The sequence below is a fragment of the Chelon labrosus genome, assembly GCF_963514085.1.
Source record: "Chelon labrosus genome assembly, chromosome: 13".
Taxonomy (NCBI): domain Eukaryota; kingdom Metazoa; phylum Chordata; class Actinopteri; order Mugiliformes; family Mugilidae; genus Chelon; species Chelon labrosus.
The window spans coordinates 18,340,051-18,353,860 of NC_140346.1; the positions used below are offsets into that span (position 1 = coordinate 18,340,051).

The 13,810-nt window shown below is 44.0% G+C and overlaps 2 protein-coding genes across 4 annotated transcripts in view; one reads left to right on the top strand and one right to left on the bottom strand.

The window, feature by feature from the left end:
* Positions 1 to 1,516: 1,516 nt before the first annotated feature.
* On the bottom strand, positions 1,517 to 3,465 carry LOC311498331 (4-galactosyl-N-acetylglucosaminide 3-alpha-L-fucosyltransferase FUT6-like). Its single transcript, XM_084558862.1, has one exon. The coding sequence runs from the start codon at positions 3,398 to 3,400 to the stop codon at positions 2,225 to 2,227; it is 1,176 nt and encodes a 391-aa protein (XP_084414988.1). The 5' UTR covers positions 3,401 to 3,465; the 3' UTR covers positions 1,517 to 2,224.
* Positions 3,466 to 9,650: 6,185 nt separating this feature from the next.
* Positions 9,651 to 13,810, top strand: part of LOC311498268 (homeobox protein cut-like 1) — a 55,172-nt gene continuing 51,012 nt past the window's right edge. For all 3 annotated transcript variants that reach the window (XM_084558794.1, XM_084558795.1, XM_084558796.1), the window contains exon 1: positions 9,651 to 9,728. In XM_084558794.1, coding sequence (XP_084414920.1) covers positions 9,666 to 9,728 — 63 coding nt within the window. In that variant the 5' untranslated portion in view covers positions 9,651 to 9,665. The remainder of the gene's footprint in view (positions 9,729 to 13,810) is intronic.

Here is a 13,810-nt window from a genome sequence, read left to right on the forward strand (position 1 = left end):
CTAATTTTTTATATATTATTATGCTTGCGAAAAAAAAAAAAAGAAGCCTGTGTTGCATACACCAAAATAATATTTGAGTGTTTTTTGTGACATGTCTACTTTATGCATCAACTCCTTTCATCCAGAACAAAAAAAAATCCATTGGGAGACAATAAAAGCAACCTAGACCTTGAACATCAAACTTAAAGGCTGAGCCTGAATAAATTATCAAGAAACAGTTTAAATATTAATTTTATATTAGCGTTTCAGTCAAAGTCTATTTACAGTTTTACCACGGAGGTAAAAAAAAAATACTAAAAACACTACCAGTTTATTATTATTATACATTTAGGTGTGCCTTGCAAACATGAAAAAAAAATGAAAATACTAAACTGGAAAGAGATTAGCTTAAATCTCCAAAACAGAAGTTGGAAAGACAAAACTTGCACTATCACCGTTTAGAGCAGCAAAGGTGGTTCATCAAGGTTGTAGTCTCCGTCTCCGAGCCGGGACAGCAGAGGACCCAGGTTACCAGAGGAGGCAGTGCGGCTCCACTTAGCAGGACGGTCTTCAATCAGCACACATGCGCTGTACAAAGGCGCACAGTTTCTGTCTCCTGATATCGTTTGAATCCTGGCGTCTGCAGCAGAACACCAAGAACAGAGGGGGTCCGTTGTGGAGGCCGAAGATCTTCTTTACAATAGATTATCCATTGCAACCATATGTCTGATTACATTTCTGTCACATTTTAATGATTTATTTACAAGATAGAATTAAAATTGGATTGCTAAATTATATTGTGTATTGACAACAACTCAGCATAAATTGCATTTATTGCATTAAGAATGTAATGCAATGAACATCCTGTACAGTCAACACTGTATTCATCTTCTTCCTAGTGATCAAATTAGCCCTTCAGATACATTAATAGGAGTGTTCTTCCTTTACATGCATAGGTCACGTTTCTAACACTTGCTCTGTTCACACTATAGAGACAGATCCATTCACACATCCCTCAATGGACATGTTTGATGTGCTATTTGAGAACACTCTGAATGAGAACATGTCAAACCAGCTTCAAGGAGATAAAGGAAGGGTAATTAATCTATCTATGTATACCTAAAAGCATAAAGAGTCAATATGATTTTACTCGCAGTAACCAGATACGCTTACGCGCATTGGATTAAGACAGGAAAGGAGGAGTGTGAGGCTTCTGGACATCTGAAACTGTTATTACTGAAAGACGTCACTGGTTTCCGCAGCTGCTGAGGCATCGGCTCGTTACGGGGAGCAACAGTATTCGGTGTCATCGTCTCTGCAGGAAATTTCTCATTTCACGGCGTAAAGTGTTAATTCTGTGTCAGGGAGGTGTAAATTTAAATGATGCACATAGCAGCTCCTTGACTCCTATCAAGTGACTCCTGAAGCACATGTGTTCACCCCTCACCCTCCCTCCCTCCCCCCCCCCCAAGCCTAAGAATAGAAAAATAATCAGCAAAACGTGCGTAGAAGAGAAAACACTGGAGGATGTGTTCATTTCTTTTATTCAGTGTTGTGGCTGGGTTATGAACAGCACTATAAATACAAGGTCTGAGGCCTAGCAGTTGCTTTGAAACTCATTCAGTTAGCCAGGACTCTTTCGGGTGCTGCTTTAGGGATGTGTGGCCTGCACACAGCGACACAGGCATGACATATGTGGCATTAAGTTCAAAGCATTAGCCACATTGAGGATGTGATCAACATGCCACAAGCCACGTGAACAGTATTTGTGTACTTTTCTAGACAGGTACCTGTATTTCTACATACTGAACAGGTTTAACCGTTTCTTGTCTGGTTCCCAATCCACAATCTAGTTTCACCTTTCAGTCCCTACATTTTCATATTGATACCATCTGAAAGTCACTTTACACATAAGTAACATTTGCATGAGACACATATTATACCGTTTTATCACCTCAATATTTGGCTTGAAGTTAAACTGCTGGTGTTGCATGTAAAAAAAGGTTGGCACATGGAACCTCAAGGTCATCAAAAAGACAGTACAGTTATTTGTGGTGTTTCTTTAATTAGTCACATAATTTAATTTTACTGAAAAGGTGCTTATTAGACTTCATTTGCAAACTTTGAAAGCAGCAGGTGGCCAGTGGCTCTGTTATTTCCTCTCTCATTGTCATGTGTGTTTACATTTTGTCTTATCTCTCAGCTTTGCCCTCTGTTCAAACAGGTGCTGGAGGTGAAACCGTTTTCACGAGTGAAACCACCGTGTCAGGCCTTTCACCACATCCGTGCTGCCTTTGACGCTCCTCACCGCCCTGCAGGCCGTGCAGTAGTGTTCGCCCCAGAAGACCGGCTGGTGCAGGCTGTAGCTCCCCCTCCAGTCCAGGTGCCGCCTCATCTTTGCTGGACTGCGCCTCAGCATCAGCAGGTACCGGGCCAGCTCTTGCACTGTGCTAAAGTCATCCACGTGGATGAACGCCTCGGGGGGCAAGAAGCGCTCGTAGTTCTGCCTGGACGGACCCAGCACCACCGGGACCGCTCCAGCCTTCACTGCGTTCCACAGCTTCTCCGTGATGTAGTCGGTGTGCTGTGAGTTTTCCAGCGCCAGGTAGAACGTGTATCTTCCGATCAAGTTTACCACGCTGGTGCCCGACGGTAAGGGCCGACCCGCGCGCCCGTACACATCAATCCGGATGTACCGGCGAAGCTGGTAGTAGAGGGCCACTCGGGCATGCGACTCCGACCAGTTGCTGATGACCCAGGTCACGAGGCGGCGCCTGTGGAGGCTCGAGTGGGAGGGTCCACGGAGGGGATGCGCAAAGCGGTGCTGGAGACCACTGTGTGTGCGCGCACGGGGGACCAGATAACCGTACGGCAGGAAAATGTCCGAGTCCGTCCGGTAGCTCATTGTGAGATTGAAAATGCCCTCGAAGCGCCACAGTCCGGGTGTGTGCGTGGGGGACTCGTAGTTCATCCATATCCACTTTTGAGCCGGGGGGCGCGGTTCCGGTGGCAGAAAAGCGGTGCCACTGGCGATCTCCCGGTGGTGGATGATCACAGCGTCGGCCTCGGGGTACGTTTGCAAGTCGTCGGTGAGCGTGCAGCCGCCGATCTCACAGAGCTCCCAGCAGTCCGGAAGTTCGCGATACCGACCGAACGGATGCGTCCAAATCAGGAGAGTCACTGGGACGTGCTTGTGAGAGAAAGACAGGAACGGATCAAGCGTAAACGGCTCCGGTAGGTAGAGCAGAAAGACTCCTAGGATAAACAAAAAACTGACGGTAGCCACGCACAGGGAAGAGCAGGTCCATTTGAGAAAGCGCAGGCAACATTTCTCCCGCCAGGACGAACCTGAGCGCCTGTCCGCTCTGTGAGCTGTGTTTGTGGAGCGGCTCGCTGCTTTCCAATGAGCTCCAGCTCCCATCGACGCTTTTCACCCCACAACTTCTGCGTTCAACCAAAACTTTTACGGTATCAGTTAGCTTTCATCCCCAAGCTAATGCCCTTTAGTCTTTTCGTGGGAAGTGGGTTACAGAAAAAAAAAAAAAAAAAAAAAAAAAAAAGCCAGAGTCCAACACAGCCTGCCACCACACCCAAATGCCCTGTTTTGAAAACAATTCAGGTATATGATCAACAGGGTCAGGTTATCAGGTTACTTGTTAATAGACTCTGCAACAGTCCTCTTCCTGCTTTGTGCCTTTTTTTTTTTTTTTTTCTCCCATGGGTGAAACTTGCCACGTGCCTTCAAATAAAGTGGAACACATTTGCCCCAGTGCTGCGTCCTCAACCATTTCGACGTGGCACGGTCTCCCTGGGTTCCAGTTACCGCTGAATGGGGCTTTTGTGAGGCCTGTTTACTGACGGAGGGCCTCCAAGACACTTCTAAGTTGGGTAAACACCTTGACCCGGGGGCGCGGTGTCCTACCGATGAAATAAGAACACGCTGCTTGTTTTTCTCTTTTTCTTTAAAGAACAAGACTTTTTTTAAATTATTATTCAGAAACAAGTTTATCAGCAGCTGCAAAGTAGATGAAGAATCAGATCAGGTGTGTAGGAGGTGGTTATATTAGAGCCTTATTTTAAGGTTCTTACCATTTAACATGCATTTATTAATCTAATTATTAAATATTAATACCAATATAAAAACTTAGTAATAACCAGTGGCCCCTCAGTCCTGTGTGTGTCCCCCCATATTAAACGCTACACCTCATCCACCAGTAGGTGTCTCCCTACACACGCACAACGTGCCCTGTGCGGTCTGCTGGGGTGTAGTGACATTAGGATTTCTCTCCAAACATGCATGTTTAATTTGCCAAATGAATAAACATTTCAGCTGCAAATTAGGCATGCAGCAGCAAGTCTTTGAAAAGGTTTGTCTTGAATGTTTTATTTATCACACATGACCCAGCGTTGCGGCGGCACCCTCCAACCAGAATTGTTAATAAATGACTCACAGTTTTAATTTGGTGATCTAACCTAAACAAATACACACACACACACACACACAAAACAAAACAAGCACAGTCCTTCAGATAACGACACGCGGCTCGCAAAGCGGCCACCTATGCTGGCTGTTGTCGTGAACATGAACGCGTCCTGATCAGGACTCATGAAAAAATGATTAGGGCTGGAAATCATTCAGTGTGCGTTGCGTCTGAGCTCTGGTGGGCAGGAAAAACACGCCGTGACTGGGACAACATTATTCCTCCCCACAGACACCAGAGTATGTCATGAAGTCTGAATGTGAGCGGAAAAAAAATGGCAGACGAGGAGGAGTGGGAGGAGATGAAGCAAGAGGCATGTGTGTGTGTCTCCGCTGGGTCCTCCTCCTTCCTGTTACATCCATTCACTTTTCTTCACCGTGGAGCAAAAAAAGAAAAAGAAAAGGATGTCTCTGTGTGTGTGTGTGTGAGTGCGTGCGACTAGTTATCCCCATAAGAGGTTTTGTATTCTTTCTGCATTATTTATCCTCCCTTTCATCTGAACAGTTCTATTTTCAGCCGATCATTTAATGTCCTGCCTGGGGTTATCTTGTGTTGGGAAGAAACATGGCAATCTCATAAGTTATGTAGACATGGCGGGGCTCGACATTATGAACACGTGTATGTTTCTCAGCAGAAAATAGCAGAGGCTCCTGAGGTCAGGGGATGACACGCAGGAACGAGTCTGTCAGTTTTATCAGTTCAGTTTTATTTAACTCGATCCTCGCGAATGTTGCCCGGGAACGTACCGAAGCTGAGCTGACTGGTGATGGGGCGACATTTTGCACGGCTCACGTTACAAGCCGGGGTGATACACAAAGCTTGTGTCTTTTTTCCACATCTATCTTGCGAGGAAAGAACGTATGTGCCCTCGCGCTTATTCACTCGTTTTTTTTTGCAGACCTTGATTCTCCATAAAGGGATCAATATTGCATCTTCCCCGGCTCAAACATCACCGCGTCTGTACATGTAAGCGTTACGCATAAAAAGACGGACAAAGGGGCCTGGCCTTTTCTGCTGACACTGAAAGCTATATGAAAACTGCACATTTTGCAGAGTTCTCCTGTAGTTTTGTACATTTTCCAGACGTGTGTTCACTGCTGCCCTCCTGTAATACCGCCGTGTATCTGTATGTGTTTTAGTGGATGTGTGAATCATATCAGCACAGAGAGAAGCATACAGTTTTTGATGGGACCTCCAGGTCTTCACTCATCTTCCCTATTGATTTTCTCTTGCTTTCCTTTTTGCACTCCCAGGGGATGGGATGTCTCAATTGGTCCCGGCTGCTGAAGGAGAGTGTGAGCGATAGAGCAACAGATAGAAGTTGAGGAAAAGAGAAAAGACAAAAGAGAAAAAAATGAAGGGGAGAACGCGGAGCCGAGGCATGAGGGGCCCTGATCGCTGAGGCCCTCGCTGACCCCTGACCTTGATCATGACCTCAGAGGTTACCCCGGGGGTCAGAGGTTGTGTGAAAGTGCCACTGCGGCGATTCACTCCACTGCTGGGTGATGATGATCTTATGCAGCCTCCCCAGCCTGTCTGACATGATCAGTGTTCCACTCTGCCTGCAGCTCCCAAGGGCCACACATCCATCTCTAACCCGGCCACACAAGGCCCGCTAAAAGCACCTTACAGGCAGAGTCAATGAGCAGGAGGAGAAGGGACACAAACAGAGGAAAGTGGGAAAGCTAAAGGACAAGAAAGGGCTGTTTTATTGTATACCCTGTAGCTCTGTCTGGGTATGAGATCTATCCGTATGATGGCAAAGAATGCGCGTTTATTTCGCTATATGTGAACCTCAACCTAATGTGCATGAACCGATTATAGCGGCTAAATGTCTGGGCCTCAACTTGTTCCTTCTGCTGTCCTTGTCATGAACAATTTATGCTGTTTTTTTTCTTCTCTCCTCTCTAATTTTTACCAAAGAATGCAATAAAAAGGCAAGTTAGAGGAAAGAAAACCCCTGTCAAGTACTTCATGGCGAACATGCATGGACGTCTGTAGCAGGAACATGATCATTTGTAGGCAGACTCATAACTCTGACTGTTCTGATTTACACTGCGTACCCCCTACTGCTTCAAAGTAATCCAGAGCCCAGTGGAGCTTCAGTCAAATCCACATGGAGATGCTGTGTGTTAAAATGCAAAGAGTTTGAGAAAGAGCGCTCCGACTGCGGTACAAAATGAACCGGCTGGTAATGTTCACAACTTGCATGACCGCGTACATTTTTTTTTTCCCCTAATGAAATTACAGCCGTACTTAATACGGTTTGAATCAAAACATGCGACGGCTTATTAAAAAACAACTCCAGGAGAAGCAGAATTCAACTTCGTGCACGGTTAAATTACTATTAAGAACAGATACAGACAGAGTTCAAGGCCTCGCTCAGGAGTAAACGCTTGGTCATGTGCTTTTGATTAGATTGAACAATTTAATTTTATGATAATTTACGGACCAACCAATATAAAATAAGAGCTTTATTTCTGGTGATTGCTTTTGGGTGGATGATTATGAAAATCTTTAGCTGTTTCGGAGCTTCGGATAAAAGTTCTTTGTTTGCTGTGTTACACAATGTTACGTTCATGGCTGACCAATGTTTCACCTCTGCAACAGGATGTTTTATTACCTGGGCGCTGTACTGCAAAAATAATAATAATTAAAAAAAACAACCATGTTAAATAATCATGAAACACTCTGCAACACAAATCCAGCTTTCAGGGTTGCTTTCAAACGTTATTATCGATCAGATATATTGTTAAACAACTTTCTTGTCCTGTCATTGTGATGTTACTGGCACTGAAAGTATCGTGTTCCTCTTAGTGTGCTTTCGTTGTCTGACTGTAAGAGATAACTGTACAAATACTGCATAATGGACACGCCGCAAAGCAGCCAAGCTTGTACAGATTATCTCAGACCTGTATTTCTGGTTTTGTCTTAATGATAGGTAGCATCACAAGTCAGGGAGGCCAGGGCAAGGAAACACCGATTAACAATGGGGGAAGGAATGAGAGGATTAAACACGGGATTCATGTGCAGGATTTTGTTTAAAGCATAAACACACCTAACAGCCCTCAGCGTGTCCCGCTGCAGATCAATTGATAATGGTATTTTTCCAGGACTCTGTGTGCAATGGCTAATCTAATGTGAATCATACCGCTGTTACAGTGATTAAATTAGATACATGTACATCTAGTTATTATATACAATGTGACTCAATCCTAAATGTATTCCGTGTGTATTTTATTAAAAGCATGTGACTGGTTGTGATTAGAAAACTGAAGCCACACATTAATTCACAGCATTATGTCTATAAATGAAGTATAAAATAAGGCAAAGTTATTTAGACTTCATATCAGTTGAGGACTGAGCACCATTCATGCTGTAGGAGGAAGGGGACACAAACAGCTACAAATCAAATCAAGTAATGGCCTGAATGTTGAGCCAATTCAAAGCACAAAAATGCCCACCTTTGTATCCACACAAATGCAGCGAAAGAGGTGTTATTATCTATGGCAAATCCTTGTTTTATTTTTGGTGAATGCAATTAAAGTGTAAATGGCTGTAAAAAAAAAATAAAAAAAAAGAGAGAGAGAGAAAATAATTGGAGGGATAAAAATATATATAGCCGTAGAATATTTTTGTTAAAGTCAAGGAGCGTTCAAGAGAAAAGGCGTGGATTTTTCCACACAGCCGGGCCTCAGAACGCACTCAACAAGTCAAATTTGGGAAGCCGCAAAGTGCTAAAAATGAAAACAATGTGTGCAGCAGATGTGTCACCCTGATAAACCTGAGCGGCTCGGATCTGGTTTTTGCCGTGCAGAGCAGTTGGGAGGTTTGAATGTGCTTTAAGGTGAACGAGGCGGCACAGTACGACACAGGAATTTAGGGGCACGCCACGCAGATACAGTGTAATTAGAAATTCTTTGCATATCCCTCCGAGACACGTCCGCACACTGAGAGGGTCAGAGGACATGGTCGGCAGGAGTGACGCCTCAGGAGCAGCCAGGGTTCAGTGCATTGCTCAAGGTCACTTCCACAAAAGATATGTATGCACATTGACACTCTGACCACTGGGCTGCCCGCTGCAGCAGCAGCCACTTGACTGGATTAACAACACAACAAGCTTCATTTGATTAACTAATCTCTTTTAGTGTCTGCATCACATAATAATACCTTGAGCAAAAATATCAGCCTCTTATATCAAATTACTGCAAATGGAGAAAATTGGGAACTTACCTTGTGCCAAGTTTAAAGTCCACTCCATCTTTTACCAGTTCTTAAATGGCCAAGTTCAGCAGGTCCTCTCCTGCTTTGTTGCATAAGCTCAGTTTGCACATCCACCCTTTGAATGGGAAAAATAAAACGTAGAAAGCTAAAAAATTAGTCAACTCGATTCTTCATTGAGTAGACATTTTAAAAACTATATTAAATGGTTTAAATTAATGCTGTTTTGTTTGCTATTTGAAGAAATCACTTTTACTGAGATCACTCAAAATAACTACCGAACAAAAGCCATGTAATCATAAATAAAACGTTTACTTTTTAATAAACGTGTGCAGTTGTGACAGAAAAGGGACTTAAATAAATATATTACATACATAACTTAGCAGTTTCAGTCAGTTTGAGCCTTAGTAGGTGCATGTAGAAAAAATAAATCACTGACTTTTCTTTTATTTCTAAATCAGGCGTGCTTAATTTAAAGGAGGAATTATTATTTTTATATACATGATTATTTTAAATGATCTTTCAAGCTCAGAGGAGACACTGGTCCTGATGTGATTTATTTTTTTTTCTTCCCCCCTCCTTTTAGATATGGCTTCCAAGTAGCCTCCTGGCATTATTTTTGTATGATCTCTGCTCTCCATAATTCATAATTATCTCACAAACCACATCCTCAAAACGTGGACTCGAGTGGCGACTCACCACTTCCAGCACTTCAAGGTAATAAAAAAACGAAAAGTAATTTAATACCGCTTGGCGTTGTTTACCTGTAATATCTGAATGTTGATAAAATGCTATTTAAGCAATTATAATGGCGTTATTAAGGCGACACTGCCGCGAGGTGACTCCGATCCGCACTCCGGATGTTACCGGTGCGGGAGGTGGGTGTGATCCGGTCCGGGTGTTCCGGCCGCCCGGTCCTCTCCACTGAACTCCAACCCCCGCGCTCTCTATCAGCATCTCATTCCTGTCTCAATATGTCTCAAGATGGCGGCCAATGCAGGATCGATGTTTCAATATTGGAAGCGCTTTGACTTACAACAACTACAGGTCAGTTCAACCGCCGCTCTAACCGTCTACCTTCGCTTCGCCTCGGCCGTCTCGTCCCTCTCCGGGGGCTGCGTTTTGTGTTTTTTTCCGCGGCCGCCTCGTAGGTGTTTCGGAAGAGAATTCAAGACCTCTTCCTCACATTGATGAAAGTGGCTCTCTCGCTGATCAGAAATTGATCCTCTTTGTTCAATTCAACATCGATCGGACACTGCAACTGGGCAAGCCAGGGCGACGCCGCGGGGATGCGCCGAAATAAAAGCGAAACGGCGGGGCTTCGGCGAAAAGCTCTCGGCTGGCTATCTTTATTGCGTGTTGTTCAACTTTTACCGGAGCGAGTAGCCGTAGTTAGCCCGACGCTTTAGCCGCTGTAAGGTTGGATAATTTGGGGGAGAAAAAAATAAGTGCGACTCATTATACGGTGGCGCTGTGGTGACACCGACCGTTGAGACGGGCAGCACAGACACACAAACAGCGCTTTGCTCGTGTTTTAACTGTCATTATCGGTAAGTTTAACGGAAACATTAGCAACCTTTTATCGGCTAACGGTTGAAGAAACAGTTTATATCCAAGTCCGTGAATGTGGTTGATGAACTCGGCCGTTTTTTTTGTCGGTTTCCCCTGACGGTAATTATACACACAGTGAGGATTTTTTTTTTTTCCTTTTTTTTTTTTTTTTTTTTTTTTTTTAAACAGACATTGCCACGTCTGTGGAAGTGGACGAGACGGGACAGTGTTTGTTGACGCGATGCATTTAAAAACATCGGAAATTTGATAGATCATGACCTTGTGATTGTGATGAACTCCAGTAATGTCTCGGCCGCACGCACGCACGCCGCTAATCTCGGCGTGCACGGAGGAGGAGATCCACGGCACAGGGAAGGATATGAAGGGGGGGGGGGGAGAAAAAAAAAAACAAAAAAAAGAAAAGACAAATTTATTGGGCCTGTTCAGTGTGTGACTATAGCCTGTGTATATTAGAGCGTGTTTGACCTATCACAAGACATGTAGACAATGGCACTGTTGTGTTTTCCCCTGGCATTTAACATGGACTGCTGAATTTCAAATCACAATTTATGAATATTAGTAGCCCCAGTTGCCGTCGTCATTAACATAAGATTGCATTATGTAGGCTAGCCCGATTGTTCATACATTATTTTGTAAATCGCACAGGCTTGGGATTTAAACTTTTATTTAGGTCATGATGCCCCTACGAGTGGGTAGACAAAAGGACAGTGAACAAGTCTTCCCAGCGGGCTTTGTGTTGCACTTACGCCACATCATCAAGGCTTCACTTCTCCTATTTATTTGATCCGGTTTGGTCCTCCTACTCGTGCCCCCTTGTTCATGCATTATGTAAAAAAAAAAAAAAAAAAAAAATTGAGACTGCTTTCTCTTGTCTTTCCTCGCTATCTATCTCCCACCCCCTTCCTGCTTCCCCCCCCCCTCTATCTTTCTCTCCCCCCCCCCCCTTCCTTTTTATATATTTTCTCTCTCTGGCCCTTCACCCTGCTTTCACCTATTTGCTCCCGCTGCGAACTGACACGCATGTGCTGTGTGTGTGAATTTGGTCCGAGATCAGTCCCTTTTTTCGTAGCTTTGACTGGCAGCGCGGGCAGCGAAGGCACTGCCAGCAGCCAGGACATGAAAAATGCATCGCATAAGTTTGTGATAAGGCCCTGGGTAATTATGGCAAAGGCCCCTATCACAAGCGATTAGTCAGGACAGTGAATCTGAGCGTGTGCAAAAAGGCTGGCGGTTGGCAGGCCTGTCTGCAGGATAGGAATCAGTCGGAGCTGGTGTGTGTGTGTGCGTTGTGTGTGTGTGTGTGTGTGCGTAGAACTGCTCAGAACATTCACTGTCTATTATTGATGACATCTTATTTACTCTCCCTCCCACTGAGAGGCTCCTAGAGGAAAGCCTTCAGACAAGAACCTTTTTTTCTTATCCGTTTTTTTATTTTTTTGAGGATAATGTGGGGCTAGCATGATATGATCATGGTCTACGCATGGCCTTGTCAGACGATTGCTTTCTTTCGCTTGATTCTTCCGTGTGATCGAATGGACAGTATGCACTGTACACTGACGCTCAGTCTGTTTTGTCTGCGCCGGCAAAGGAATGTTTTCTTTCTTTTTTTTTTTTTTTTTTTAGTTTCTTTTGATGATGAAAATCCAACCCAACCTAGATGTCAGTAGCTTTAAGCCATCGCTGCTTCTATTCCTCAGGCTCCGACTGCTGATGTTCATTAAAATCCTATTTGATCAGTGTGTGCCAGTCCCTGTGTGAGAAACTAGCTAGGTGGTTGTTACAGGACAGAGAGTGCTTTGAAACAGCACAGCGAGCTGTTAACTTGTCTTCTCTGCATGCCTTTTTTTTTTTTTTTTATCCGCCCTTTTTTCCTCCCCTACCACTACAAACACAAATGGGTGCAACAGTGATGCTTTTAGCAAGGTCTTGCACACTTGCAAAATGGATCAGTGATTCAGAGATGATGGCAGGGTGACAGTGAATTACAGATGGAGGAGGTTTTAACGTCTGTAATCCCTGTCCGTCCATTACAGAGTTGAGTTTCTTTAGAGGGGATCATCACTCTTCTCTCCTGTTCTGTTGTTTTTTCTTTTTTCCTTTTTTTTTTTTTGACCCAGTCAAGCAGTTTGCTGGAACATTGCGTTTCTGCTTGAGAGCGATGAGAGATTGCGCTTCATTACAGGCTAGCCTTAATAAGATGTGAGGGAATAGCCCGGCTCTAAACCTATACTGTGTATTTTTTTTTTTTTATGTAAGCTTGGAAAATTAAGAACAGACTATTCTGTTATACACAATTCCCAGTTTAGGCCTAATGGTCTACATCTCACCTCATAACATTTCCTGGAACAATGCACCCTAGAGCCATTTTGAAAAATAGTTCACGATGTAAGCGGCCAGCTAAACAGTGACTTCAATGAAAATTGATCTAGACCCTGTTCTTTATTCACCACCTCCTAATGGGTAAATTTAGGAAAAGGGTTTTGTAAGTTGATCCCGGAGCTGTGGTCAGTGGCAACCTGAGTGGTTTGAATCTCTCAACGACTGGCTCGCTGTTGTCTGCAGGAGTTTTAGTGTTAATTTATGAGCTGGTTGTCTGAACTCACTGGTGGGATATTTTTACCCCTCTGTTGCTGCACAGGCTGGGGGAGCATAGAGGAAGGGGCATCACGTCATGCCTCTACTGTAGCCAACCGCTTCTCTGCCCAGTGACAAAACCTGGCATTGGGACTGAGGTTTCACTGTGTGTTGGTGGGTGGTGAGCGACTAAGCATGAGTCAGAGAGAGGGACGAGTGCATGTCAGGTCTTTGGGCCGTCCTCGTCCTCCTTTGGTCGGAGCTTTGTCATCTTACTTTCTAAGCGTTTATACTGTAAACCTACTGAGGATGCACTCCAAACAACCGAGGAGACTGTCTACGGTGACTCTCTAAGAACTTAAAAAAAAAAAAAAAGCAACTTTTCCTCTATAACATATCAATGTCTAATTCTCAGCGGAGGCCCATATTCCCCTACTCCTCAGCGATTAAGTGTACGTCACTCTCTCTGGCTCAGTTTCCTCATCCCCCCCCCACCCCCAATTTGAGGAATGTCTACTTCACGTTCGGTTTATCCGATTTAATACAAAATACATTGTGCCGCGTGAGAGCTGGAATATGACTTCTCACTTCTCACAAAAATTTAACTCCGAAACAGTTGAAGGGGGAAAAAAAAGGAAAAAAGGGGACTGTTGTCATGTGATGTTTCAACAAAAGATACAAAGCACTTAACAGGGATCTAAAAATAGGGGTACCCAAACAGATGGAGTCAGCAGCTCTTAATTCAGACTTTATGCAAAAGTAGGCAACAAACAGATATATTACTTTTTGGAAAAGTCGCTAGTTGTGATAAAAACTTTTTATGGGGCTCCATTACGCTTGAGCTGGATAATATAACAGGTTAGTACTCAAATATACAACGAAAACAGTTTTATCACGCTCCTGTGCAGAGGAGAAATCCTTTAAAGTACCCCGTATATAACACGTGGTACTAATACAATTTAATTACTGCGAGGGCTTATTTT